Raw genomic sequence first — 23,682 nt, forward strand, 5'->3', positions numbered from 1 at the left:
GGTGCTCTGTGTGTCCCACTCTGGGGTGCAGACAGCAGCATCCTTGTTTTGGAAGAGGGAGAAGCTATCTGTACATAGGGGCAGTAGGACGAGTGGCTCCCACCTGGGGCTGTCTACTCCTTGCAGAAGGTCTTGAGACCTCCTCATCACAGCTGTTGTGCCTCCTCACCCAAGGCAGCTCCCGCAGGCCATGGTATTGTGGGTAGGTGTGGGCCCAGACTGGGACAGGGGTGCTGCTTTGAGGCTCTACCATAACGCCATGCTGCCTGAAAGGGTGAAGGAGGGTAAGCAGGTTCCCAGATAGTTTTTTTCTACCCCAGGAATATGATCATGAAATCATGCTTTTTTTTTTTTTTAACTCTTCCTTCTGACCTGCACTTGGAGCTCAACCATCCAAGTCGCTACTTGCAATTTCAGCCTGCGCATGGCCATCCCTGCTTGCAGTGCAGTGGTGTCCCTACACGTGACAACCCAGCTCCTGGAGCAGCAACCAGTGCTCTGCAGTAAGCCACAGGGTTGCCAGCTGCTTGCCAGAATGTCAGCTGGACCAGGTGGCTTTGCCCTGGTCCTTGGCTCTTGCGAGCCAGCAGATTCATAACTTCAAGCCCAGGCTTCATCAGTAAATATGTCTCTTCCTCATGAAGCTGTGGGTGGGTTGGAGGCTCACTGCAGAAGTGTTGCCTCAGTAACAGGAGCAGATGACAGTGAGCAGAAGCTGCTGTGTGCATTGGGCTGCAGTATCTGGACTGGCCAAGGGCACCTCATGCTCTGCTCATGGCTAGGGACACAGCTGCTCGTTTGGGAACAGCTGCTGTGCTGCAGCAGGGGAAGGCCTCGGCATCGCTGAGACCCCACAAAAGCCAGCCCACCCTTATGAGTGCACTCTTTCCTAGGGCTGTTTATTGTTTGTACCTAAGACTGATCCATCAGCTGAGACAAGCCAGCTCCCACCACGCTCTGCCCACAGTGGTGTCTGAGACCTCAGCACACCTCGCACCCGTGATTGTACAGAGAACATGGTGCCCAGTGCTCATGTTAGAGCTCAGCAGCCTGTGGGTGCCTGGGCTGCCCAGGAACAAGCCCAGGGCTGTCCCTTCTGTGCTGAGGGGCAAGGGTACCGCAGAACCCCACTGCTGGTGCTGCATAATGCAGTGGGGTTAACAAACCTTCCAGGCACCAGAAATCCCAGGACATGGCCAAAGCAGGGGAGCATCCCACACAGCCCCTCACCGTGTCTGCACCGAGGGGCTGCAGCAGTGCGTGGCAGGACAGCACTGCCCATCTGCCCAGGAGACCCCATGTCACTGCTAACACCATGTAGGAAGCGTTGGTGGCAGTGCCGCGGTGGGTCCTCTCTTGCTGCAGGGCTCGCTCTGTGCCAGGACCCTCATGGTGCTCTCACCCCAGCTCCTGGCTCCACACAGGGTCCCGCAGAGGTGGAGGGCAGGACGGTGCCAGGTAATGCCGAGCGGTGCTAGGGCTGTTTCTGCGCGATGATGTCCCGGATGCAAGTGTACAGGAACATGTACTGGTCCTGCAAAAGAGAAAGGGAGGTCTGGAGTCAGGTTTCTGACAGACACCTCCTGGTTGCAGGACTAACCCTGCAATTTGCCTTAAAAGGTCCTAATTAATTAACAGCGTCTGATGGTAGAGCAGGATTTGCTGTCCCAAGTGGTCTGCGTTTGTCCTGTGTCACCAGAGTTGCCCAGAAAGGAAGAATTAGGCCTGGAGCTGTAGTTACACCATGTTTGTTTCCTCCTGCTTCATCATCCCCACTCAGAACACCTGAAGGCAAATTGCACTGCGGCATGAGAGGAACAATGTCATCTGACTTCCTCAAAGTGCCCCAGCAGCTTTTGGATGTGCCATGGTGTTTGCATCCAAAACAAGACTGAAGAGCAACTCCAGTGATAATGCAGAGCATAGAGCAGGGAGAGCTCTGCCCCGCTGGAGTGCACAGGGTCTGTGGTCCTGAGGTCAGGAGGGAAGACCTCTGGAGCAGGAGTTTCCCTTGGTGGTAGTCTCAGCGTACCTGAGTCAAGGGCTGACAGCAGATCAGGGCAGATCTCTGCAAGCCCTCAGAGGCAGACAACAAGATCTGGGTGGTTTTAGTCCAGTTGCATCGTTTCTCTATTTTTAAGATCACTAGATGATCTTTGAGGTCCCTTCCAACCCTAACCATTCTATGATTCTATGAAAATGATCCACCAGCACCAAATGTGGGTCCAGAGGTCTCAAGTCCACTGTGGATTTGATATGGGGTTCTGCTCAAACACCAGGCTGCTCCAAAATGATGCCAGGCTACAAAACACCCAGGACTGACCACCATTATGGCAAGGCTCCGGGAAAGGCAAGGTGTGAGAAAGGTGAATGAGGTGGCACGCAATGCACAAAGCTGAAGGGCAGGGTTGAAATCACACGGCAGCCAGGAAGGGGGGATTAGGGACTCGACAGACGGGCCCCCGCACAGCTCGCTAATGCGCTGGCTAAGCTGCAAGTCACGAGTTGCCTCCTCCCCTGCCGGCGGTGGGTTTAGGCCCACTGAAGGGCCGCGAAAGCCACAGATCACACAATGGCTGCGGTTCCAGGTCACCAGAGTGTGTTTTCTGTGAGCTTGGCCCAGTTGTGAAATCTGGAGTGACAGCCCAGGACTGACTTCAGGCCAGGCACGCTCGGCGCCTGGCTAAATGCAAGAGCCCAGAGACACGCGCCGCGCGGGAGCTGGGGGTGCTTAAATACCCGGCAGTTATCCACATACAATCCCTCAGAGGTTCTTCTTCCCCCTTGTTTGGTACTAAACCCTCAAAAAATGAGCTGATGCCCACGGATTGACAGCAGCATGTCCCCGCCAGGGATAAAGGGGTCCCGGCAAGCCCCTGCAGTGATGGAGGAGGCCGGCAGCTGCGTGGCAGCGGTGTGGGGCTGGAGGGCTGCCGTGCCTGTCCTCCGCTGGCCGTGCCGGGATCAGAGCGACCACTGCTTGTGGCAAGGTGGGGAGGCAGCTGCCTCTGCTGCCCCCCCTCAGTGGGGCAGTGGCTTTTGATCAGCGCTTGCTGTGCCTTTATGGGCACATTGTGTCTCTGCCCGGCAAGACCGCTGCTGAAATACAAAGGAGCTCTGAAGCAGGGGCAGCAGATGCCTTGCCCTCCTCTGGCTCCCACCATGCGCATGGTTCAGATTAATTAAGAATGCGATTAGCTGCTTGCAGGCGGCTCTGCAGCTGGGAAGCCCTGGAGAGATCTGCCCTAATTCTGCTGTCCCCTGTGGGGAGGGTTTCCAGGAATGCTGAATCAGATCGTTCAGCGGTCAAAGCAAATGAAAGCGCTCTCCAGAGGGCATCTGTGCCACCAGCGCCCATCAGGAGCAGCACACTGCAGGCCTGCAAGGCTGGGCTGGCATGGCACGGCACGGCTGCGGCACCGTCAGACAGTGCCACAGCCCATACGGCTGCAGGGCAGCTGCAAATGCGGCAGGGTGTCCCACCGACCCCCTCGCAGGCAGCCCCAGCCCTGGCAGCGGGCAGGGACTGGGAGCAGGCACTGGGCATGGGGGATGCGGCAGGGAAAGGCACCAGACACAGGGAAACCTGGCAGATTCTGGGTACCCAGGCTGACAGCCGTGTCAGAGGCTGGTGTGAGCAGGCAGGTTCATCATGCAGGATGAAACCAGTACTTCACGCTTTCCAGGGCAGAATGGGAAGAGTGCAAGGCACTTATCATGAGCTCACATGCAATTTAACCTATTTTAACTCCAGAACTGAGGAGATGGAAAGCCCTTCCCTTAGCCCTTGGTGGCTGGCAGAGGAAGCATGGAATAGATCCCTGCGTAGGCTGGATGGGCTCCCAGGTGGCAGGTAGCACCTGGGGAGTGGGCAGCATGCTGCCAGCTCCAGGCAGCTCAGCATGAATGTCCTGTTCTGCCCGGCCCACCACCCTTCCTCTTTCCCACCTACCAGAGTTGGCGTCATGAGACAGCAGCTCCTTGTCAGCTGGAGGGTCACCCCGTAGACATCCACAATTCTCTCAGCTTTCATCTGGTGCAAGAGGCAATCCAGGGAGATCAGCATTCCCATTTGGCTCACACCATTGCTGCAAGGGACAATGGAGGGTGAGGTGACTGATGCCAGGCCAGGCTGAGCTGAACCTCTTTGGAAGTGGGCACCAGCCCAAGAAGTCAGAGGACCCATGAGAAAACATGCAGCAACTGCGTATGGTGGGGTTAGGGGACTGTGAGCACTGGTCTAGGAGTTAGGAAGCCCTGTGCTGACCAGGGGGATGGGACCTCAAACACCTGTTGAAGAAGCCTGGAGACCCAGCCCACCCTGCCCTGCTGAGCTGTGCATCCCTCACCCAAGCCAGCTCTGCTGATGTGCTGGCTGTGTTGGCTCCTGTGGAACTTTGAGCTCTCCCTGGCTGCAAGCAGGTGAGGACATCAGGGCTGCTCCCAAGATCCTAGCAGTCAGCTGAGAGCTGGCCTGGGCACCTCAGCCCAGGAATGCCTGCTCCATGCACACTGGCCCCTGGCCCAGCCCTGTTTGCCCTCCCTTCTCCCATGCACTTGGCAGAGCACTGCTTCATCTGACCTCCCAGGCTCAGAGCTTCCCTGGCTCCCACTGATCTACTCTCAACATGCCGCAAAGCCTTGGGGTCCTTGGTGGAGGGTACAGGCTTGTTGGTGGCCATGCCAAAGCACTGCAGCCTGGTGGGTACCAGCTCTTGGGAGGCTGCCCATGGATGGAGCAGTAACATGATGTACCTGCAGTGCAGCAGGAGAGGACCGGCTCTCTTCCGGTGGGGCATGCACCGCCTGACAGCAGTGAGGAGCTCCACCAGGCTCTGGACATCTGGCTGTTTCTTGCTGCTCCAGAGCGTGTATAGGAGCCGTTGTACCTGCCTCTCCTTTGCTTTCTTCTCCTGGTGAGACAAAGAGTTGACATGGCTGTTGGGGAGAGATGGGTGAGTTCAGATGCAGAGGGGTCCCAGCTCTCCAATCCTGAGGCTGTCAGATACTCTCCCGAGCTAACTGCTAGCTTCTGTAAAGCTGTCCAGGCAGTCTCTGCTGGGGCACTGCCCATCACCCATGCAGGGGCTGTGGTGCCTCTGGCAACCTCCTCTCCTTCCCCATGGCACCCCGACCTGCCTCGTGAGAGGGAGACTGATAACTGTGTGGGCCTTTTCACAGAGGGTCAGAAAAACCTATCAGCAAGGGGTGGGGGAAGCCTCTAAACCTCTCCTGTGCATCTCCTATGTTCACTCAGCAGATGTTGTTCTGGATGTTGCAATCTAGATTCCCTCCTGCATTTGTGGACTGCTGGCACTCTGTTCTTGCAGCTCAAACAAGTCTCCACGGACCTTTCAGCCCTTGCCCCTACAGACCTGCTTGCTAGCAGTGAAGAACATCTCAGGCAGTGGGAGCCACACCAGCCCTGTCAACACATACGTGTTTCATTTTGAGCTGGATACACCTCCATCCGGAGACAAGCTTCTCTGTGCCACACTGGATGGTCAACATCTTTGTGCAGAGAGAGTCTCCTTCCAGGGGCCAGCACGCCTCACTTGGGACCTGTGTGCAACAGCAAGTTTGGCTTCATGTTGATGGCTGCCATGTTTCAGATCAGTCACCATTGCAGGGGTCTGTGATGGGGTTGGACCAGAGCACCCCCAATATCACTGCATGTCATTTCCTCCCCTAGCTAAACGCTGGGAGAGTTTTCAGAAACAACAGCAGATTGCAGCCAGCTTCCCTGTTAACACAGAGCTGCTTGGGAATCGAAATCTGCTCAGCAAACACCCTCCACCTCAGATGGAGCTGCTGTCCTTGGGGACCATGGAGACGCAGCTTGAAGAGCACCAGCTGAGTCAAGGTCCATGGACTTCATGGTGGGCAGGCAGAACCTGTCTCCCATGACAAGCAGTGGGAGCACTTTGACACAGGAAAGTTCAGCCTTAGCTAAGCTGGATTTGCACCCAGGCATCAGGAGGCACTGAGGAGAGTTCAGGTTTCAAAGCTATGCTAGCTTCCAGCTCCATTAAACAGATCCCTGCTCTGCCATGGCACAGGCAGGCATGGTGCCTTACCTCCCCCTTCTCCTGCCATGGCAGAAGTGTTAGGATGGTGTGAACATCTTGTTCCCACACCAGGGTCCAGAAGTCCTCCATGGTCAACTTGTCAGGCCCCTGGACAGCCAGGTACTCCCTGCTGGAGCTGCAGCCCTGAGTGGGGAACAAGAACATCACTCTCCTGCTGGACAGGGTGGCACAGGTACCCCGTCAGCCCGGGCGGCTGCAGGAGAGGCCAGGCAAAGAAGGGAAGCTCAGCAGGTCAGGAGGCAAAGAGAGAGGACAAAGCACCGAGGGAAGGAAGTGAGGACAGCCCAAACTGGGCAGGTGAGGGAAGGCACATCCTCAATCCCCACAGTCCCTCTTGTCCACACAAGATCACAGCAGCAGTGACCAGTGGAGCAGTGCAGGAACCAGCAGGGAGCAGGAGCATGGTGAGGAAAGGGGAGCATCACCTGCTGCCTTGTGGGACCCAGGCATGGGGGTGGGCATTACTGCTGGAGGTAAGACTCACCGGGACATGCCACACCTGCAGGAGACCTGAGAAAGGGCCCTGTTCCAGCAGAGAAAACTTCACTCTGGAGCGATCATCTGCAAAATACATGGGAGGTGGAGGGATCCAGGTCAGACTTGCGCTCACACAGCTCCTGCAGACCAACTGCGCAGCCACACAAATCCAACCCCCCCCCATTCACCATTTCTCTGTAAAGGTGCTCCCCTCTGCAGTGGTCTTGTTCAGCTCATGGATGTTGGTACCCTAAAGACAGGTCTCTATCCCAACCTCCTACTCAAAGCAGATACGTGTTGTGCAGGTTGTTCAGTGTCTTGGCCAATGGAGATCTGCATATCTCCAAGGATGGAGAGCCTGAAGATGCTCTGGGCTCCTGCTCCAGTGTTTGGCCACCTTCATGGGAACTCTTTTTTCCTTATACAGAGTTGGATTCTCTTCCAAATCATCCCCATTGCCTCTTGTCCTTCCATGGTGCATGTCTGAGAAGACTACATTTTCTCTATGCCCTCCCAGCAGGTAACTGAAGATAGCAATAAGATCTCTCCTTTGCCTTCTCTTCTCCGAGCTGAACAAACCCACCTATGCTCCACGCAAGTACAGGATGGAAGAGGATGCAAGGTGTCACAGCACTTACATGGGAGGATGCTAGAAGAGGGTCGTGACTGCTGGTTGCCTGAAGATGGTGTTGCAGAGCTGGCTTCTTCCTTGACAACCTCTAGGAGGGTCTGCCAGAATGAAAGAGAGTGGAAGAAGCAGTGAGCAGGGAAGGGTCAGGAGGAGCAGGAGGAACTGGGGACTCCTGAGGACATCTGGCCTTGGCAGAGGAGTGGTTATAGCTGCACATGCAGAAGCCTTAGCAGGGATGCTATGTGACCACCTCAGGGGTGGGCTGCCAGGTCTGCTCCATGCTGTCAGGAGATGGCTGCATCTCTCTGTAGAGAATGGTGTTCAGATAGATCCCTACCCTGCATGGGGAAAGGAGGGAGTCATGGACAGACCCTGATGAGTGCAGGATGCGTGAGGGAGCTATGTGCCTGTGGACACCATGCCATGGAGAGGGGACACTGCCAGGACAGCCAGGCACATGGAAACTGGGGCATGGGACTCACTCAGGAGGCACTTCTTGGGTGTCCCCCAGCCTGACCAGGTGCAATTGCTCCCCAGGTCCCCCCAGTGCACATGGCCATGGCAGCACTCCCTGCACCCTGCCCAGGACAGCTCTCACCTCGTACTCCCTCAGGAAGCCCACATGGGACTTGGCCGCCTTCTGGGCGTAGTGCTGAGCAAAGCTTTTCAGTGGGATGGGGCAGGACCTGGGGAGAGAAACTGGGGGTAAGGGTGAGGTTGAGCAAACTCAGCAGCATCCAGGCTGCATCTGCAGTAGGTGGACAGGCCTGTAGGCAGACCTTCACCCCTCAAATGCTGGGGCCCTCGCAGGCCCCCAGCCCAGCTTTGGCCCATGCCAACCTGCTCTCCCCTAGACAACGGCATGTCTTAGGTGTGGCACAGCCCAGGGCCTGTTCCCAAGATGCAGCAAGGACAAGGGCATCCTGTTCTGCATGAGGGAGGACACAATTTGACCATAAAGAGGTATGTGACCTCCAGATGTAGCCTCAGAGACAACAAGGTAGGTGGGCAAAGCCATGCCCAGCCTGACCCAGCTCCCTCTTCTTGGCCTCCATTAGAATGGACTTCCCAAGGCCATCCAGCTGCCATGAGCCCCTTCAGTTTGAACCCATCTCTAGGGCATCCCTGTGGGTTGGAAAATCAGGGGCTGATCAAAATGCCTTTCCCAGGACAGCTCTGCAGCTCTTTGGCATTGGTGTAGCCCCGGAGGCTGGCACTACAGGAAAGGAAGATGTGGTGCCCCAAGCCCTCCCAGTGTGCCCAGTGGCTCATACCTAGTTCTGGGCTGGGCTCCCCATGCTGCAGGGAACAACCAGCCTTGGGCTGACCCCTCTCAAAACACCAGGCGGGACAGCTGGCTGGGCTTCCTCATCCTTCTGTCCTGGAGCCAAGGCTCAAGCTAGGGTCAGGGTCCCTGGTGGGTAGAGTGGCAGGTAAAATGCAGCAGGTCCTTACCTCTCCGTCCCCGATAAACCCAGGAGTGGTTCCTCCAAGATCTTGTCCAGGATACAGCTGTGCAGGAAAATATACTGGGACTGGAAGGCAAAGGCAGACAGCAATGTAGAGCATTGTACCACGCAGACAGCATGAAAGGGTGGGAATGGCACTGCGTAGTGGGCAGAGGATGTCCTGCATTCATGCCCCAGAAGTCCTACATTCATGCCCAAAAGGTCCTGGCTACTTCAGTCTCAGAGCCCCTGTATTCCTCCACTGGGTGAGTCTGTCTGTGCTGAAGGGTAGTACTGACACTTTGTCCCAACCCTGAGTACTAGCAATATTAGATTGCCTGTGGAGCATCACAGGCCAACAACATGGTGTGGGTTAAGAATTGCCTGCAAAGGGCCTGATCCTGTTCCTAGGTGCTCGCTCTGGGGTGTTGCTGAGCCTCCTGGGAGGGCTCTGAGACTGTGTATGTTGCTGCTGAGGGTCTGGCAGGGTGTGACCTGCTGGAGACCCCCACAGAAGAGCAATTTCCACTCCAGCTGAGCTGGTGCTTGGAGTGGCACTGTGACGCAGTGTCAGGTTGGGGACCAGCCTGGGGGTGCTTGGGGCTGGCCAGCCAGCTCATCTGTCTGCCAGCCCGGCTAGCTTTTACGCCATGGAGCAAGAGGCCTGGGGGAAGAGGGAGCAGAGGTCTTACCAGGGTCTGAATCATCAGGTAACGGTTCATCCGCAAGGTGTAAACAACACCAAAAGTGTCCACCACCTTCTCCTGCTTCATCTGCTGCAGCAGCCGGTCCAGGGCAATGAAGGTGCCAGTGCGGCCCACCCCAGCGCTGAGAGCACAGGCAGCAAGGGTTAAGCACTGCGTGACCCCACAGCCATGGGCTCTCCTCCTGCTGCTAGACGTGGCTCCCAGCACCCTGGGGCACCGGTCCCAGCACAGCATTGGTCTGAGGAGCCTTCAGACTGCCCTGGGTTGGTGCTGACCATCTCCAGCTGCCCTGGCCCCTGGGACTGGGGGTCAGGCAGCAAGCAGACCCGTAATCCCCAGCAGCCAAGCAGGAGACTCTCTACAGAGCAGCTGTGTCTCCTGGGTGCTGCTTTCCCTCCCAGTTTGTGTATGAGGAGGACCCTTGCCTCCCTTGCCCTCTCCCATCATCCCCTCCTGCCAACCCCTGGAGCAGAGCCTCACCTGCAGTGCACAAGGGTCGGCCCCGCATCCTTGGTGCTCTGGATGTGCTCCCGCACCAGCTCTCTGAAGGTCATAATGGAAGTCGTGGACTCCGGGATCCCATGGTCAGGCCATGCCGTGTAGTGCAGGTGGGACACGTGCCGCTCTGTCCGGAGACCCTCCTGCCAGGGAGGATGTTGGTGATCAGCATACAGCCCGCCGGGACAGGGGCACGCATGCACCCCACAGCCCTGGGAGCACCCAGGGACTTGGGGACACCCGACTCAGCTGCAGGGAAGAGCCAAGGTCAGGTCTGCTGCACTGCCTGGTGGCTCCTGCTCCCCTGTCCTCCCCTACGGTCCCCTGCCATGGGGAGGCATGTGGAGGTGGCGAGGAGAAGACCTGCCTTTGACTGCCAGGGAACGTGCTCTTGAAGCTGCAGGCTGTGTCCCAGTGCAGGGACATGGAAAGAAGAGAGCAAGGGTGGACAGCAAGGGTGATACACGTTGACAGTGACTGATTGCTCTGCAGGGGATTGGGTCTTTGAACCCCGCTAATGGCAGGGAAAGGAAATTATACCACCACCACCAAGGAGAAACACCACTGCATCCCATGCAAACTCCCAGCCCTTGGCAGGTCCCTAGCCCATCCTCTTGGGTCCTCACTCACGTGCCACAGTTTGAACTCGCGCATGGTCCACTCCTCGGAGCTGCTCTGCGTCAGCAGGTGGACCCGGACCTGCCCGTAGGAGACTGGGGCAGATTCAGATGGCCAGTAGTGATCACAGAGGACCTAGAGTACAGGAAAGATGGGGTCCCAGTGAGGCCAGTGAGGGCCCAGGTCCCACTGGGTGACCTCCTGGCTCCCTGGGACCATCTGGAGAGCAGCAGCTGTGTGGGGAGCCAGGGCAGGTCTCAGGGAGCAGGCAGGGGTGCTTCCCCTGCCCACCAGGAGCTTTGTACGGCATTCCCCCACCTCCCCTTTGTTTGGATCTCAGCCTCCTCCAGAGAAAAGGAGCTGTGTGGGTCTCATCATCCCTGGAGACTGGAGGAACAGCCTGTGTGACATGTCTCATCCAGAGGCAAGTGGTAATTTCAGACAGTGCAGAAACATCTGAGGGTAATGGGCATGGCTCCAGCTAAGCTCCACTTCTGCTCCTTCCTACCCCAAGCTAGCACTGAGCTGCACATCAGCCTCTGTTCCCTCTCAGACTGCCTGTCGGGGAAGCTGTGTGGCCTGTGCTCACCCTGGAGGCACATCTGAATAGGGGTTGGTGGAGGACACAAACCCAGCCCTGGGCTCAGCTCACACGACCACATCTGGGCTTGGCTGGGGCTGGCACGTAGAAGCCCGGTAGTGCCGACCTACCCGCCCATTCTCCATGCACACTGTTAGCATGATGATGTTGCAGACGTTCTGCTCCCACACCAGCCTCCAGAAGTCCTCTATTGTTTTCTTCAGGGGCCCCTGGGTGGCAATGAACTCCTGCTGGGATGTGTAGCCCTGAGCAAGAGGCAGACAGGAGTTGGCAAATTGCTGAGGCAGGTGGATCCTGCCCTGAGACAGAGTCAGTGCCTGGTCTGCTTTTGTGGTAGAGGGAGAAATGCCTGTTGCCCTTAGCCCATGCGGACACAGTTCCCAAGCAGCTGATCTCAGAAGCAACTAATGTCACAGGAAGCATGTGCTGCCTGACACATGCTCTCTACATATTTAGAATAAAGACGTGACCCCTGCCGTTTCCCTCCAACTAGTTCCTCATTGAGCCTAACCAGGGGAAGACAGATCTGGGTCTTGTGCTCCCCAGTCATTGCTGGAGGTAGGATGAGCATGCAAGGTCTCAGGCTGCTTCTTTGCCTTTGCCCCTTTGACACACACATGCCCCGCGGATCCACACACCCGTGCGTGCATGCTGTGTGTGCCCTGCCTGTTACCTGGGAAAATCTCCCGGATGGGGGATGTGGGCACAGCTCCAGGGTTGTTCAAATGCAGCTGCACAGACCAGAAGGAGAAAGAGCAGACAGACAGACAGGGCAGTAAGCTGGGAGAGGATGGGAAGAGGGTAGTCCTCAAGAAGAAAGCAGAAAGCCTTGCGAGTCTCCCCACACTCATACCTCTGCATTCACAGCACTTGCATCTGACGATCTCCATCAACCCCTGCTAAAGGGCAACTATGCATCTCTACCTGACCCCCAACTCCTTGCCAGTCTGTGCCAGCTGTGACTTCAGTGGCAGCTCTTGCCCACCAGCCCTCACAACCTCAATCCAGGCAGAGTTTCTCTGATGGTGCCCCGTGGCTATGTCTCTGTGCAGAAGGCAAGTGGGTACTCACAGGCATGAAGTTGGCATTGATGTAGTCTGAGTTTGGATCCTCCCCCAGTTGGCTCAGTTTGACCCGAGAGTGATCATCTGAAAAAGACCATACACACATGATCCTGCAAGGCAGCCCTTCACTGAGACATGGTGTCCTGCTTTTGGCAGGGATAGACTTAATTTTCTTTCTAGCAGCTGGTACAATGCTGTGATTTTGATTTAGCATGAGGATAATGTTGATCACAGACTGATGTTTTAGTTGTTGCCAAGCAGTCAAGGACTTTTCAGCTTCTCATACTGCCCTGCCAACAAGAAGGGGGGTGGGGGGACAAGAAGCTGGGAGGGGATGCAACCAGGGCAGCTGACCCAAACTGGCTAAAGGGATATTCCATACCATACAATGTCCCATACAACGTCATGTTCTGTATATAACTAGGGAGTGGGCCAGGAGGAGGGGCAGCTCAGGGTCTTGTGGAGCATCGACTTCGGGTGGTGAGAAATTGTGCTGTTCATCACTTGTTTTGTATATTATATTATTATTATTATTATTATCATCATCATCTTCCTTTTTTTTTTTTTTTGTTTTGTCCTATTAAACTGTCTTTATCTCAATCGATTAGTTTTTTGTTCCTTTTCCATTTTCAATTCTCTCCCCCATCCCACTGGGAGGGGGGAGTGAGTGAACAGCCATGTGGTTGTTTTAGCTGCCTGCCAGGTTAAACCACAACACATGGCCATCTCCTCTTCCCCTAGGTAACACAGCAGGAGAAGCCCCAGCAGCTCTGCTAGCTCTGGAGTGGAGGCTCTGTGCCTGGCCAGGCACCTTCTCCCAGGAGAGGTGAGCACTGCCTGCCAGCTGGGTTAGTGGGGTGGGTAAGAAAGCAGAGCTGGTATCATGACGCTCATTGGAGAAGCCATGGGACACTCATGGTCCCCCTTTGGTCTCCAGCTGGGACCCATCCCTGAGCTGGGCTCAGCCAGCACCTGCCTGGCAGCCTCCTGGAGGAGCTGAGGATGCTGGCTCAGCCCTGGCTCAACCCTTAAGCCTTGAGTCTCCAACAGGAAAATGGAAACTGAGGCCCATTTCAAGACTCCTTCTTCTCCCAGGAGAGGAGCCAGGCACTGTGAACCCTGCAGCGATGCAAGGTGAGCCTGTCCCTGTGCATTGCAGTGTGAACTCCCACCCTGGATGCTGGGGACAGCACTTACAGGGCAGCACATGGGCATATCTGTTCTTGGAGACATTCGCTGGTAGCTCGGCCTCCACCTTCGGCTGCTCCTTCCCAACTTCCTTCAGCTCCTGTAGGACAGGAGAGAAGATAAGCACAAACATCTCTCTGGAGAGCTCCTGGTCAACCCAGCTCCCTGCTCATGGCCAAGGGCTCTGTCTGATGGTTCAAGAGGGTCACCCTCGCACAGGGAACTGCTCTACCCTCCCTCAGTATGGCTTGTGAACTCTGAGCCATAGGTGGCTTTTCCCAGTGCCTTTCCCAACAGCACTGTTTGTATTTAAAAGAAAACAAGCCCAAGAACAAGTATTGGGGAAAAAAACCTCTCAGAAATCAGAAATCTACCAAGAAGCTCAGAGCATTTTGTGCTGAGAAAACAGAAACATCCTGTGCTGCAAAACCAGAAATATCTTGTGCTGCTTCTGCCTCTGTCCTCATTCAGAAGGCCAGATAAGGATGATCTGAGGAGGGTCCAAAATCGCCAACGGGACTTTCAAAGCTGCTGGCAGCAGAACAATTCAGAGCCTGCAGATGTTGGCAGTGGGATCTGGTGAAGGCAGCCTGAGGTGAATTTCACAGCCTGGCCCTGTAGCTCTCAGAGTGCTCCTCGACCTTCCTTTGGCTGCAGGCTCTTTCTAACACTGTCAAGGTGGATCTCATTGCAACAGCACTCAGCATCTTCACCTCCAGTCCAGGCCTGGGGCCCTTCGCTTTGTTCACCAGCAGCTGTGGACAGTGCTAGTTCACCTCACGCCACAGACAACATGTATTTCTACCAGAACTTGAACAAAACAGGTTTTGAGCAAAGGAATTGCCTGATTACTTGGTCCATCCAATCTTTGGCCTCCAAGACTGCCTAGTAGGGTGGTTGGATTGCTAGAGAGATGGGTTACTGTCCCTGGAGATGAGGAGTCCATACAGGCCACCCAACAGCTAGGGCATGAGCTACCTAGAGGGGAAATTAAGTCTCATCTCTAGTAGGAGTCTCATCTCACCTCAAACTCCTGGAAAAAAGCGTGGTTAGCACTTGCTGTCTTCATCTCATAGTACTGCTTGAAGTTCTGTACGGGAATTGGCCGATGGACATGTCTGCATGAAATGAAGTCCAGAGGAAAACTTGCCTTAGCTATTGGGAGGTCTGGCAGGCCAGTCAGGTGGCCAATGAGACAGCCCAGCTTGTGACCTGCAGTACCTGGATGCACACACACAGGGATGGTTTATTGCCCACGTCATTGCCCAGGGAAGTGGGTCCAACAGAGCATTGTTTAAATACTGGGAGGGATTTCAGGATGATGAGGATATTCTCCTACTGCAGAAGTCTTGCAGAGGAGGTGTGGACAATGCATTGACTCAGATTTGAGCTGGGCAATAAATACTGAACATAGGAAAGCCTAAGTTTTAAAAAATAACTGAGGGAGAGAAGACAGAGTCTGATATTTCCTGAGTCAAAGCATGAGAAAGAAGTAGGTGAAGGACTCTGGGACTTGCAGTGGGGCATGCAGAGGGGGAAGACTCCAGCACTCACCTCAAGCTGTAGGTCACCATTTCCTGGGGCAGGCTGCTCTTCTTGGTTCTAGAATCAGAGCATGGAAGATGTTACAGGGACAGATGCTCTGAGTGTACTGCGTACTGCTGGCTCTTGGAGCACTTGTGAGCAGACAGCTTGCATCCAGCACACTGCCGTGCACACGTGTAGGGTTCTGTGAATTAATTGCACACAAGCAGCTCCACTCTCCCCTCTGCCTTTTGCTTCTGTGCTTGCCAGGCACAACTCCACTAGCGGGTGTCCTGCTTTGCCTAAATCTCTGTTTATACCCTCTCACTGATCTTCCTCCTGGCCTGGCAATGAAGGTTGGGTTTCTCAGCCTGCACCCACTGTGTAAGAGATGGCTCACCCTCACCTCTTTGCTCTGAGCTGTTTCCAGTAGACCAAAGCAAAAATAGCTGCAAGTGTCAAGAGAAATCCCACGATGATTCCAGCAATTATTGGCATTGAGAGTGGACCTGCGTCTGCACCGGATCCAGCAGCTGGAATAAAAAAGAGATAGAATGGACAGAAGTAAGAGTCAGTAAATGGCTGCATTTACTCTATTTATTGTATTTGCCACCGCCTATGATCACCCTCTGGCTTGCCAAGGTTGTTAATTATCTTTAATCTACACAGCCAGGTAGGGAAGATGGCATTCTCCATCTTACCTGAGAACATGGTGAACGTCACTGCAGGGGCTACTGGGTCGTATTTTGTGAAGGCAGCAATGCTGAACCTAGGGCAAAGCAGAGTCCTGTTATCAGGGGCAATCTGAACTGAGCACAGCACCCACGCAGCCAGCAGCAAGAAGACCCAAGGGAATGGGACAGCTGCCTCTGTTCTGAAATGCTGTATTGGAAGAAGCTGGTTTTCTGGTAGGGATTTAGAGAATGTGTGGAAATGGTCCTTCCTCCCTTTTATGTCTCTGAGAAGTTTGTTGCACTTGGAAGAACATGAGAAAATGTTCAGAAAGGACAAACGGGAAACAGCTCTCCTCCAAAGGGCTATTTGCAGAGACAAGTAACAAGTTTCTGCTCTCTTATAGGACACAAATAGGGAAAGACAACAATAAGTAGGGAAAATCACACTGGGTTGAGCCACTGTCTTAGTTCATGTCAACCCATTAATTGGGTTGACTTGAAAGAGCTGAGCCTGGGTAACAGTTTGAAACAGGAGCACCTCAGCTGGGAGGGCTGAGCACTGACCCAGACCCTTCCTTATGCACACAGAAGTGGCTGGTGCATCCTCGTCCCTGTGGAGATCTGCCCTGCGTCCTCGTCCCGGCAGTGTGCACACCAAGCCTCACAGCTCCCTGCAGAGCCGACTTCCTTCTGAGCAGGTAACTTGGAAGGGTAGGTCTTCTTGTGCCCTAAATGCAAGCTAAGGCTTTCAAACATAGATTTTAGCAGCCAAGAGTTTGTGGAGCTTAGTGTGAGTCCCCTCTGGCAGCACCCCAGACGCAGCTGCCAGAGCAAAGACCTCTTTGGAATCCGAGCCTGCAGATGCCATGGTGAGAGATAAGGGCTTGGGGATAAATAACTCACTAAAAGACAGGAAACAAGGGCTGGCTTTCAGAGTGGAGGTGGGCTGTCAGAGGTATCTGCTTTCCACCAGTGACTAATGATTAACTAGGAAAGCAGCACAGAGTACTGAGGATACACCTTGTTTAGGGCAGCCAAAATGAAAGCAAGCTGTGAAGAGCCGCAAAAGGATCTTCTAGTCCTGAGTAACTGGGCAGTTAAGTACATGTTTTTGAATCATGGCCTGATGGCTCTGAATTAGCTGCTGCCCTGCGGGAGGTAGGTGTTGGAATGAAAATGGCAGCAGGGAGGGCAGATATACACTCTCAGACTGGCTGGACAGTATTTGAGGGGTAGAGGAGTATCCCTGCATCCTTGTGCTGCTGTTAAACTCCCCTCGAGGCTGGTGGCAGATCGTGGTCTGAGCCAACGCGTTGTAACGCAGACCCAGCTTGCGCCCAGGCTGTCTCAGCGGGAGCAGAAGGCCAGATCCCCAGATCGGAGGCTGCTGGGTTACGCAGGAAGCCTTGCCCTGCCGTGCCTGAGGGTGAGTCAGGCAGGAGCCGTCAGCAATAAAGAATAGATGGCCTTGATGGTTAATCAATCTCAAACCTTCTGAATCAATTGGAGAGATGGGAACGCATCATCACGCAGTTCCCCTGCCAGGTGTGATAATGCAGACCCCACGGAGAGCCCGAAGAGCTGTTTGCTCTTGATGATCCTACTCTGTGTGGCATTTCCACAGGAATGGTTCTCTGGAAACTCTCTTTTTTTCCCAGAAGCAGCCATTTCCCTCACCCCTGATGCAGCCCAGCGTTAACACCAATCTCTATTCTCTGCCAGCGCTGCCCCAAACAGCAGCTGCAGTTAAAAGCCCCCGTTTGGCAACATGTAAATCTAAAACGACTCTGTAAGAATCAATGTTTTTCATGCAAGCACAGAGTCTGCACATAGCAAAAGTAGAGAAAGCAAAGCAGAAAAGCAGAAAGGAAGGAGAGCCAGCAGGTCCAAACCCAACAACAGGGACCTTGACTCCACTCGCCACAAAACTTAAGGGCAGATCTAATTCTCGCTTTACTCATAGGGGAAAGTGAAGCACTCTCTCATGCACACGCTCTCTCACAGTCTTTCTTTCTCTTTTCCCAACACTGTCAGCAACTTCTATCACTAGTCAGCCACCCTTGCTATATGTTTCTGTAAGTCAAAATGGGATAACCTTCCAGATTCTGGGGGATTGCTTTGTCAGAGAAATGCCTGGGGAAACAGTCCCTGTTTGATGAAATTATGAGCTGCTAAATTAACAGAGGACTGACTAAAGATATGATTCTTTGATTGTAGTAGAAAACCTGTTTTACCATCAATTATTTAAAGGTACCCTATAACAAACTATATATGTTTGTACATTCATGTTCCTGGATTCTACCTACTGTCAAATAAAACTCTGAATTTATGAATATTGTGATGTGGCACCTTGCAGGGGCACATGCAGTCCCTTTTTTCCTCCAGCCCTTTCCCCTCAGGAGGGGTGTTGACATGTCTCACCTGTACTGTTCGTTGGCTTTCAGCTTCCCGTTGCACGTTGCCCTGGACTGGCCGCACTCCTCTGTTCCCACCGGCACTCGCCAGGTTTCAGGAGAGCTCCTGGGGCTCAAGTGGAAGGGATTGGGGATTAGCACAGCCAAGTAGGAGTCCTCTGTCCCATAATAGTGGTCATACCATGTGCTGGACATGCTTTCCTGGGTGGGCCTCAGCACTGAAGGGGAATGTACAAGGTGACAGTCCCAAAGTGACATCCAGGGGACCTGCTGTCCTCTAGGGAGCCACTGCAGATTGGGATGTGCAGGGGCACTTACGTGAATCATTGGTGGTAGCAATGACACCATAATACTTGATCTGTCCGTTCTCCTCGCTGAACAGGTCAGATGAAATGATAACTGTGGAGCTGGCCTCCACCTGGAAGATGTCTGCTTGCAGAGGTGGAGGCAGGGCTGGAAAAGGAACCAGTAAGCACAGCCTGTTGGTGTGTCCCTGCTCCTACAGACCCACCACACATTGCTCAGCCTGTGACTGGTCCCAGCATCACTGCCCAGAGCCCTGACCCACTGCAGTTCAGTGCAGGACCACATGGGGCTCACAGGCATCCGAAAGAGTCCCAGGTTTAAGTAGCAACACTGGGTGTCTTCTGGGGTCTGTGGCAAGGTTGTGGGAAAGAAGGGGACTCACCCTCCACTGTTGTGTTGCAGAGCAGCGTCACAGCCTGGCTCCTCATTGTGTTCATGCCCACTGTGCTCACAACAATTCGGTACGACGAGTTTGGCCCCAGCCCCTCCAGACTGGCCTCACTCGTAGGGATGCTCATGACATACTTGGAGGTGGGAGGTCCATTAGAGAGTCTCTCTGTCACCACCTCATAAGCCTCCACATCTCCAGGAGAGCTGGTCCAGTTCAAGTACAGGCTCCTTGACTCCGGTAGGCATTGCACATCCTCCACTGGGTTTGGCTCTGCAAAGGAGACATGGCAGGCTCTGAACTCTGGATCAGAGAAATCCCAGCCTCAGCCCAAGTGCCAGCCCAGAGCCACTGTTCCTCTACTGCCTGTCCCTAGGTCAATGAGAGAGGAACAGAGCTGGACATCTGTGACCTGGGAGCCTTCTGTGCCAAGGGCCACAGGACAAGGCGAATGGGTCAGGACCTGAGCAGATGTCTTATAGGAGAAGCAGACCAATGGAGATCTCTGCAGAGTCTGCTTTGCTTCACAGGTAGCCAGGCCACGAGATGACGGGAAATCTCTGTGATGGGGCTAGCTTAGGGAGCTGATGGCTACTAGAGGGTCACCTTGCTGGTTTTCCTTAGCTCCCACCATGAAGACTTCCCATGCTTCTGTTGACTGCCAAGAGCTAATCCAGGTGTTTCTCCCCCTTCCAGCCTGCGCTCCCCCCATCCCCATGGCAGAGCATACCCACCCATCGGCACCACCAAGGGTTTGGTGCTGCTCCAGTAGGGCCCGGCCACGCAGCTCAGGGAGACAGAGTAGTTCCTGCCTGGGATCAGCCCCTGGAGCAGGTGCTGGACTTGCCCTCTGCTGAGGGTGTGCTGCCAGGGCAGCGTGCCGTTCCTGGGATCCCGCAGCCACAGCTGGCAGTCGTCCTGCTGTCCAGAGACACTGCCCCAGGAGATAAGCATCGTGTTGTTCCCTTCAGCCACCGCAGAGAGATTTTTGGGAACTGAGGGGGCTACAATGAAAACCACACCAGGGAGAGTTACTGGCATGCATGTACTCTCTTCCATCCTATAGAGATACAAGTAGAAGACGGGTAATATGCAAGGAAACTTCATATGTTCAGTGATAACATTTCTGCAGCTGCTGGCTGCCACTACCAGAAATGATCTTTAAATGGCAATTGGAGGACATGCAGAGTGAGGAGCACAAGAAGATGGGGTCTTCCTCCCGCTAATTAGCAAGTTTCATTAGAGACCTGCCTGAAGGGCTCTGCACATGACTCCCACTGCCCTGCCAGGGGCTGGCTGAGCGTGGGAGCAGAGACCTCTGGATTCCCCAAGTAAAGTGGGGACAAGCACATGAAAAGGCTTATTGTGCTTATCTGCAATTTCCACATTCCTTAAAAAAAAAAAAAAAAAAAAAAAAAAACCCAGCCTCCCCTTATCCACCATGCCAGGAATTTTCTGAGTGCCTGGGAGAAAGGCAGAGGGGATGGTGGGGTGTCCCCTCCTGGCTGAAAGACCTCGTGGTCTCCCAGGCTGTGGGTATCTTCCACCAGAGCAGTACCACTGCCATGGGATCCCTTGCTCTTGTTCAGTCACCCATACCTGGAGGAGCCAACCTGTGTGGATGGCAGGGCCACAAATTGGAGGTCTGCTGCCTTAAACAGCACCCATGGCTGCCAGACTGTCCTATGGGCAGCAGTATTGCCCTGCTCTCCCTTCCACCAAGGGCTGGCACAGCCCATGACCCCATTGCTATGGTGGTACCTACAGCTTCCAGGCAGCAGTCCTAGCCATGTCCCTGCCCCTTCCTGCTGCAGGTGCTGAGCCTACCCAGCTGGGGAAGGCTGCGCCCCGTGCATGATGCAAAGACCTCCAGCTCTTGCCACTTACTTGTCCAGTCGCTGATGTTCCCCGCGGAGGCTGTGTAGGGCCCTGCCACGGACACCACTTCCAGCAGGTATTTGTGTCCTGGAGCCAGGCCAGAAAAGGTGAATTTGCTGGTGCCTTTCCCAACAGATACATTGGCTGCCACAATACCTGATCCCGAATGATACAGGAGAAGCCTGTAACTGTCTTGTCCTTGGGGCTCGGCTCGCCAGGACGCACTCAGCCTGTTGGGATACCCCTGGTTCGTCATGTACACATTGCGAGGTGCCAGGGGGTCTGGAGAAACGGGATGGGAGACATGTCAGTGAAGGGTCTGAGGACATTGCCTGAGTATCTTGGCAGTGTCATCAGAAGAGATGCACTATACAGGACAGGGCACTTCGTCTTGGCTGGATGGCTGGAGGCAGCTAAAAGCATCTTCTGCAAGCTTCAAGCAGTGGCCATGTGAGCAGAGACAGCCCTGTCCCGGCTGGAGATGGGTGAGGAGGGAGCAGTCAGTCAGCTAGAGGGGAGGGGAAGGTGAATGCCCTGTCCACTGCTCCCTTCTCTGTGCCTCTCCTCTGCAGCACAGTCCCCAGAGCTTCAGCCGGCCTAATCCAGGCTGGTGGAGCTGGTGGTGAGGGTGGGCAGAGCCCTGCTCACTGCCATGGCACTGACATGCCCTTGGGTTCAGGCAGGACTCAGGGTCTGCCATGAAGGTCAGCAGGACCATGTCCTTCGCAATGAGCTTTTGTGACTGCCCTGCAAGGCACACATCACCCTCCACACAGGGTACTCACACGTCCAGTTGCTGACATTCCCTGCAGGCGTCTGGTAGGGCCCCACCATGGACACCACCTCCAGCACATACTTGCTTCCTGGGGCCAGTCCCGTGAAGGTGAAGTTGTGGGTGTCTCTCCCAAGAGATGTTCTAGCTGCCACGGTGCCCAGCCGTGTGTGGTACAGGGTCAGTGCGTAGCCGTCTCGCCCCCCGGCCGCAGCTCCCCAGGACGCACTCAGCTTGTCGGGGTGCCCCGTGCTCAGCAAGCGCACGGCGGCTGGTGGCAGCGGGCCTGAGGAATCACCAGACCTGATGTTAGGGACTGGAGACCATGCAGAAGGAAACAGACACTTGACGGCACACTGTGCAGCAGGACAGATGCTCCATGAGGGCTGGGACTCGTAGACACTCTCTGGCACACTCCTCCTCCTCACTTTTCTATTTTCCCGCCCCATCCCACCTCACCTTTAATGCTGCTCACCCTTTGTGGTCCCTCACATGCCAACCCTCCTTCATCCAGGTCTCCCTCGTCCCCATAGCCCAGCTGGAGCATCACTGCGTGCACACGCGTCCTCCAGCACCCATCTGGCGTGCAGCTGCCTGGGCAGGGCTGGCACAGCATTTATACTCTGTCCAGCCCTAAAATCTTTCTGCGTGGGGAGAAATGCTGGACTAGTCCATATCCAGAGCAAAGACCCATTCGCCTGGGAGGACTGGATTAGCCTCTTGTACTGCGATGGTTCATTTCATAAACCTTTACGGTAATGTGGTTTCTACCTGCTGGAGGGGACTCAGCGAGGGCGTGAGTGCTCCTGTAGACAGGGAGATGGGGCAGCATGGGCAGGGGGATGTCCCTGTGTGGGCACAGGTGGGCAGCCCTGCATGTCGTCACCATGTACTTGCATAAGTCTACAGTTGACCATCCATGTGCCCGCAAGGGTAACAGTGTGCCCCTGCACTAACTGCTGTGTGTTGCACCCACACACATGTGTGTGCACATCTCCAAAGGCGCTAGGTCCCCTGTAAACCTCCCAGGTTTCCTCAGGACCGCCCAATGGTGCAACATCTCTCACCCCTCTGCAGGGGACACTCCTCTGCACACTCACGTGTCCAGCCACTGATGTTGGGTGCTGCTGCCTGGTATGGTCCAGCCATGGCACTGGCTTCCAGGGAGTACTCATATCCTGGGGTCAGACCCATGAAGGTGAAGTTGTGGGTGTCTCTCCTGAGTGAGGCTGTAGCTGCCACGGTGCCCAGCTGCACGTGGTACAGGGTCAGTGCGTAGCCATCTCGCCCCCCAGCCGCGGGTCCCCAGGATGCGCTCAGCCTGTTGGGGTGCCCCGTGCTCAGCCAGTGCACAGCAGCCGGGGGCAACGGACCTGAGGAGGAAAAGCAAGTCACTGCCAGGAGCCATGTCTGGGCTGAGGGAAAGGAGACGCTCCATGTCTGTGCCAAGCCTGTGCAGCGGGAGGTGGGTCAGCCCTGCAAGGTCCCGAGGGCTGGCTCTGCCCTTGACTCCTCCCTGGTGCTGCCTGAGCGTGTGAATGGCTGTGGATGGCTACCAGGGACATGGGTGGCCAGGCCACAGGGTCATGCACAGACTCCCCATGCTGCATCCAGCTGGGCATGAGCACTGGGTGCTTTCGTGGGTAGGAGAGGAAGGCAGGATCTGGCTGCACCTGCATGGCCTCAGATTTGAACTGGGAAGGGGCAGACCTGGAGGATACCTGGCTGCAAGGACAGCATCATACTCACGTGTGCAGTGGGTGAGGTTGGGGGTGCTGGTGTGGAAGGGCCCAGCTGTGGCCCTCACTGCCACGCTGTAGCGGGTGCCGGGGCTCAGGTTCCTGAAAATGTGACTCCTGGCATCCCCACCCAGCACCATGCGCCCAACACGACTGCTGGAGGCTGTGTCATAGACATCCACCACGTAGCCTTCTGCTCCTCGCCCTGTTGCTGCCCAGGAGGCTTGCAGCGCAGAGGCAGAGGGGCTGCCCAGGCTGAGGTTGGCAGGGGCCAAGGGGTCTGAAAAGCAAGAGGGACACAGTCAGCCCCTGCATGCCACCACCCACTGCTCAGTGCTACGAGCCGGCTGCTTTGCACAGTGGTTCCTCATGCTCTGGCAGTGCTGGACTCAAGCCCCCAGCTCCCACTGAGCGGTGGGCAGGCTGGCCACCAGAGATCCTTCCAGAGAGAAGCACGGGGACAAATGGGCAGACAGTGCACGTGGCTCTGAGCGCAATATCCCCAGGGTTTGCAGCTGGACATGGCAGAGGAAATACCCAGGGCCTTTGAGGTGGGTAGGAGGGATTGGGTCTGTGTTGGGGAAGGAGCGAGGACAATGAGCAGAAAGGTGGGACAACTATGTAGAAGCTAGGGGCACAGCAGGGATGGTTTGGGATGGGAAAGGT

At 55.2% G+C, this 23,682-nt stretch overlaps 1 protein-coding gene across 3 annotated transcripts in view; it reads right to left on the minus strand.

The window, feature by feature from the left end:
• Positions 1-890: 890 nt before the first annotated feature.
• Positions 891-23,682, minus strand: part of LOC129196533 (receptor-type tyrosine-protein phosphatase V-like) — a 35,766-nt gene continuing 12,974 nt past the window's right edge. The window contains exons 13-39 of one of the 3 annotated variants that reach the window (XM_054804169.1): positions 23,027-23,296; positions 22,378-22,650; positions 21,291-21,563; positions 20,515-20,787; positions 19,362-19,631; positions 18,622-18,900; positions 18,252-18,386; positions 17,941-18,151; positions 15,547-15,614; positions 15,252-15,378; positions 14,876-14,923; positions 14,346-14,439; positions 13,331-13,421; positions 12,141-12,217; positions 11,180-11,314; positions 10,481-10,603; positions 9,833-9,993; positions 9,338-9,473; positions 8,653-8,732; positions 7,796-7,883; positions 7,205-7,295; positions 6,574-6,650; positions 6,078-6,212; positions 5,440-5,562; positions 4,756-4,913; positions 3,953-4,088; positions 891-1,534 (exon numbers count right to left, since the gene is read on the minus strand). In XM_054804169.1, coding sequence (XP_054660144.1) covers positions 1,475-1,534; positions 3,953-4,088; positions 4,756-4,913; positions 5,440-5,562; positions 6,078-6,212; positions 6,574-6,650; positions 7,205-7,295; positions 7,796-7,883; positions 8,653-8,732; positions 9,338-9,473; positions 9,833-9,993; positions 10,481-10,603; positions 11,180-11,314; positions 12,141-12,217; positions 13,331-13,421; positions 14,346-14,439; positions 14,876-14,923; positions 15,252-15,378; positions 15,547-15,614; positions 17,941-18,151; positions 18,252-18,386; positions 18,622-18,900; positions 19,362-19,631; positions 20,515-20,787; positions 21,291-21,563; positions 22,378-22,650; positions 23,027-23,296 — 3,992 coding nt within the window. In that variant the 3' untranslated portion in view covers positions 891-1,474. Of the gene's footprint in view, positions 1,535-3,952; positions 4,089-4,755; positions 4,914-5,439; positions 5,563-6,077; positions 6,213-6,573; positions 6,651-7,204; positions 7,296-7,795; positions 7,884-8,652; positions 8,733-9,337; positions 9,474-9,832; positions 9,994-10,480; positions 10,604-11,179; positions 11,315-11,742; positions 11,801-12,140; positions 12,218-13,330; positions 13,422-14,345; positions 14,440-14,875; positions 14,924-15,251; positions 15,379-15,546; positions 15,615-17,940; positions 18,152-18,251; positions 18,387-18,621; positions 18,901-19,361; positions 19,632-20,514; positions 20,788-21,290; positions 21,564-22,377; positions 22,651-23,026; positions 23,297-23,682 lie in introns of those variants that run through there. The other 2 variants (XM_054804171.1, XR_008574177.1) reach the window with 2 other exon arrangements.

Source organism: Grus americana, chromosome 25 (assembly GCF_028858705.1).
Source record: "Grus americana isolate bGruAme1 chromosome 25, bGruAme1.mat, whole genome shotgun sequence".
NCBI classification, from domain to species: domain Eukaryota; kingdom Metazoa; phylum Chordata; class Aves; order Gruiformes; family Gruidae; genus Grus; species Grus americana.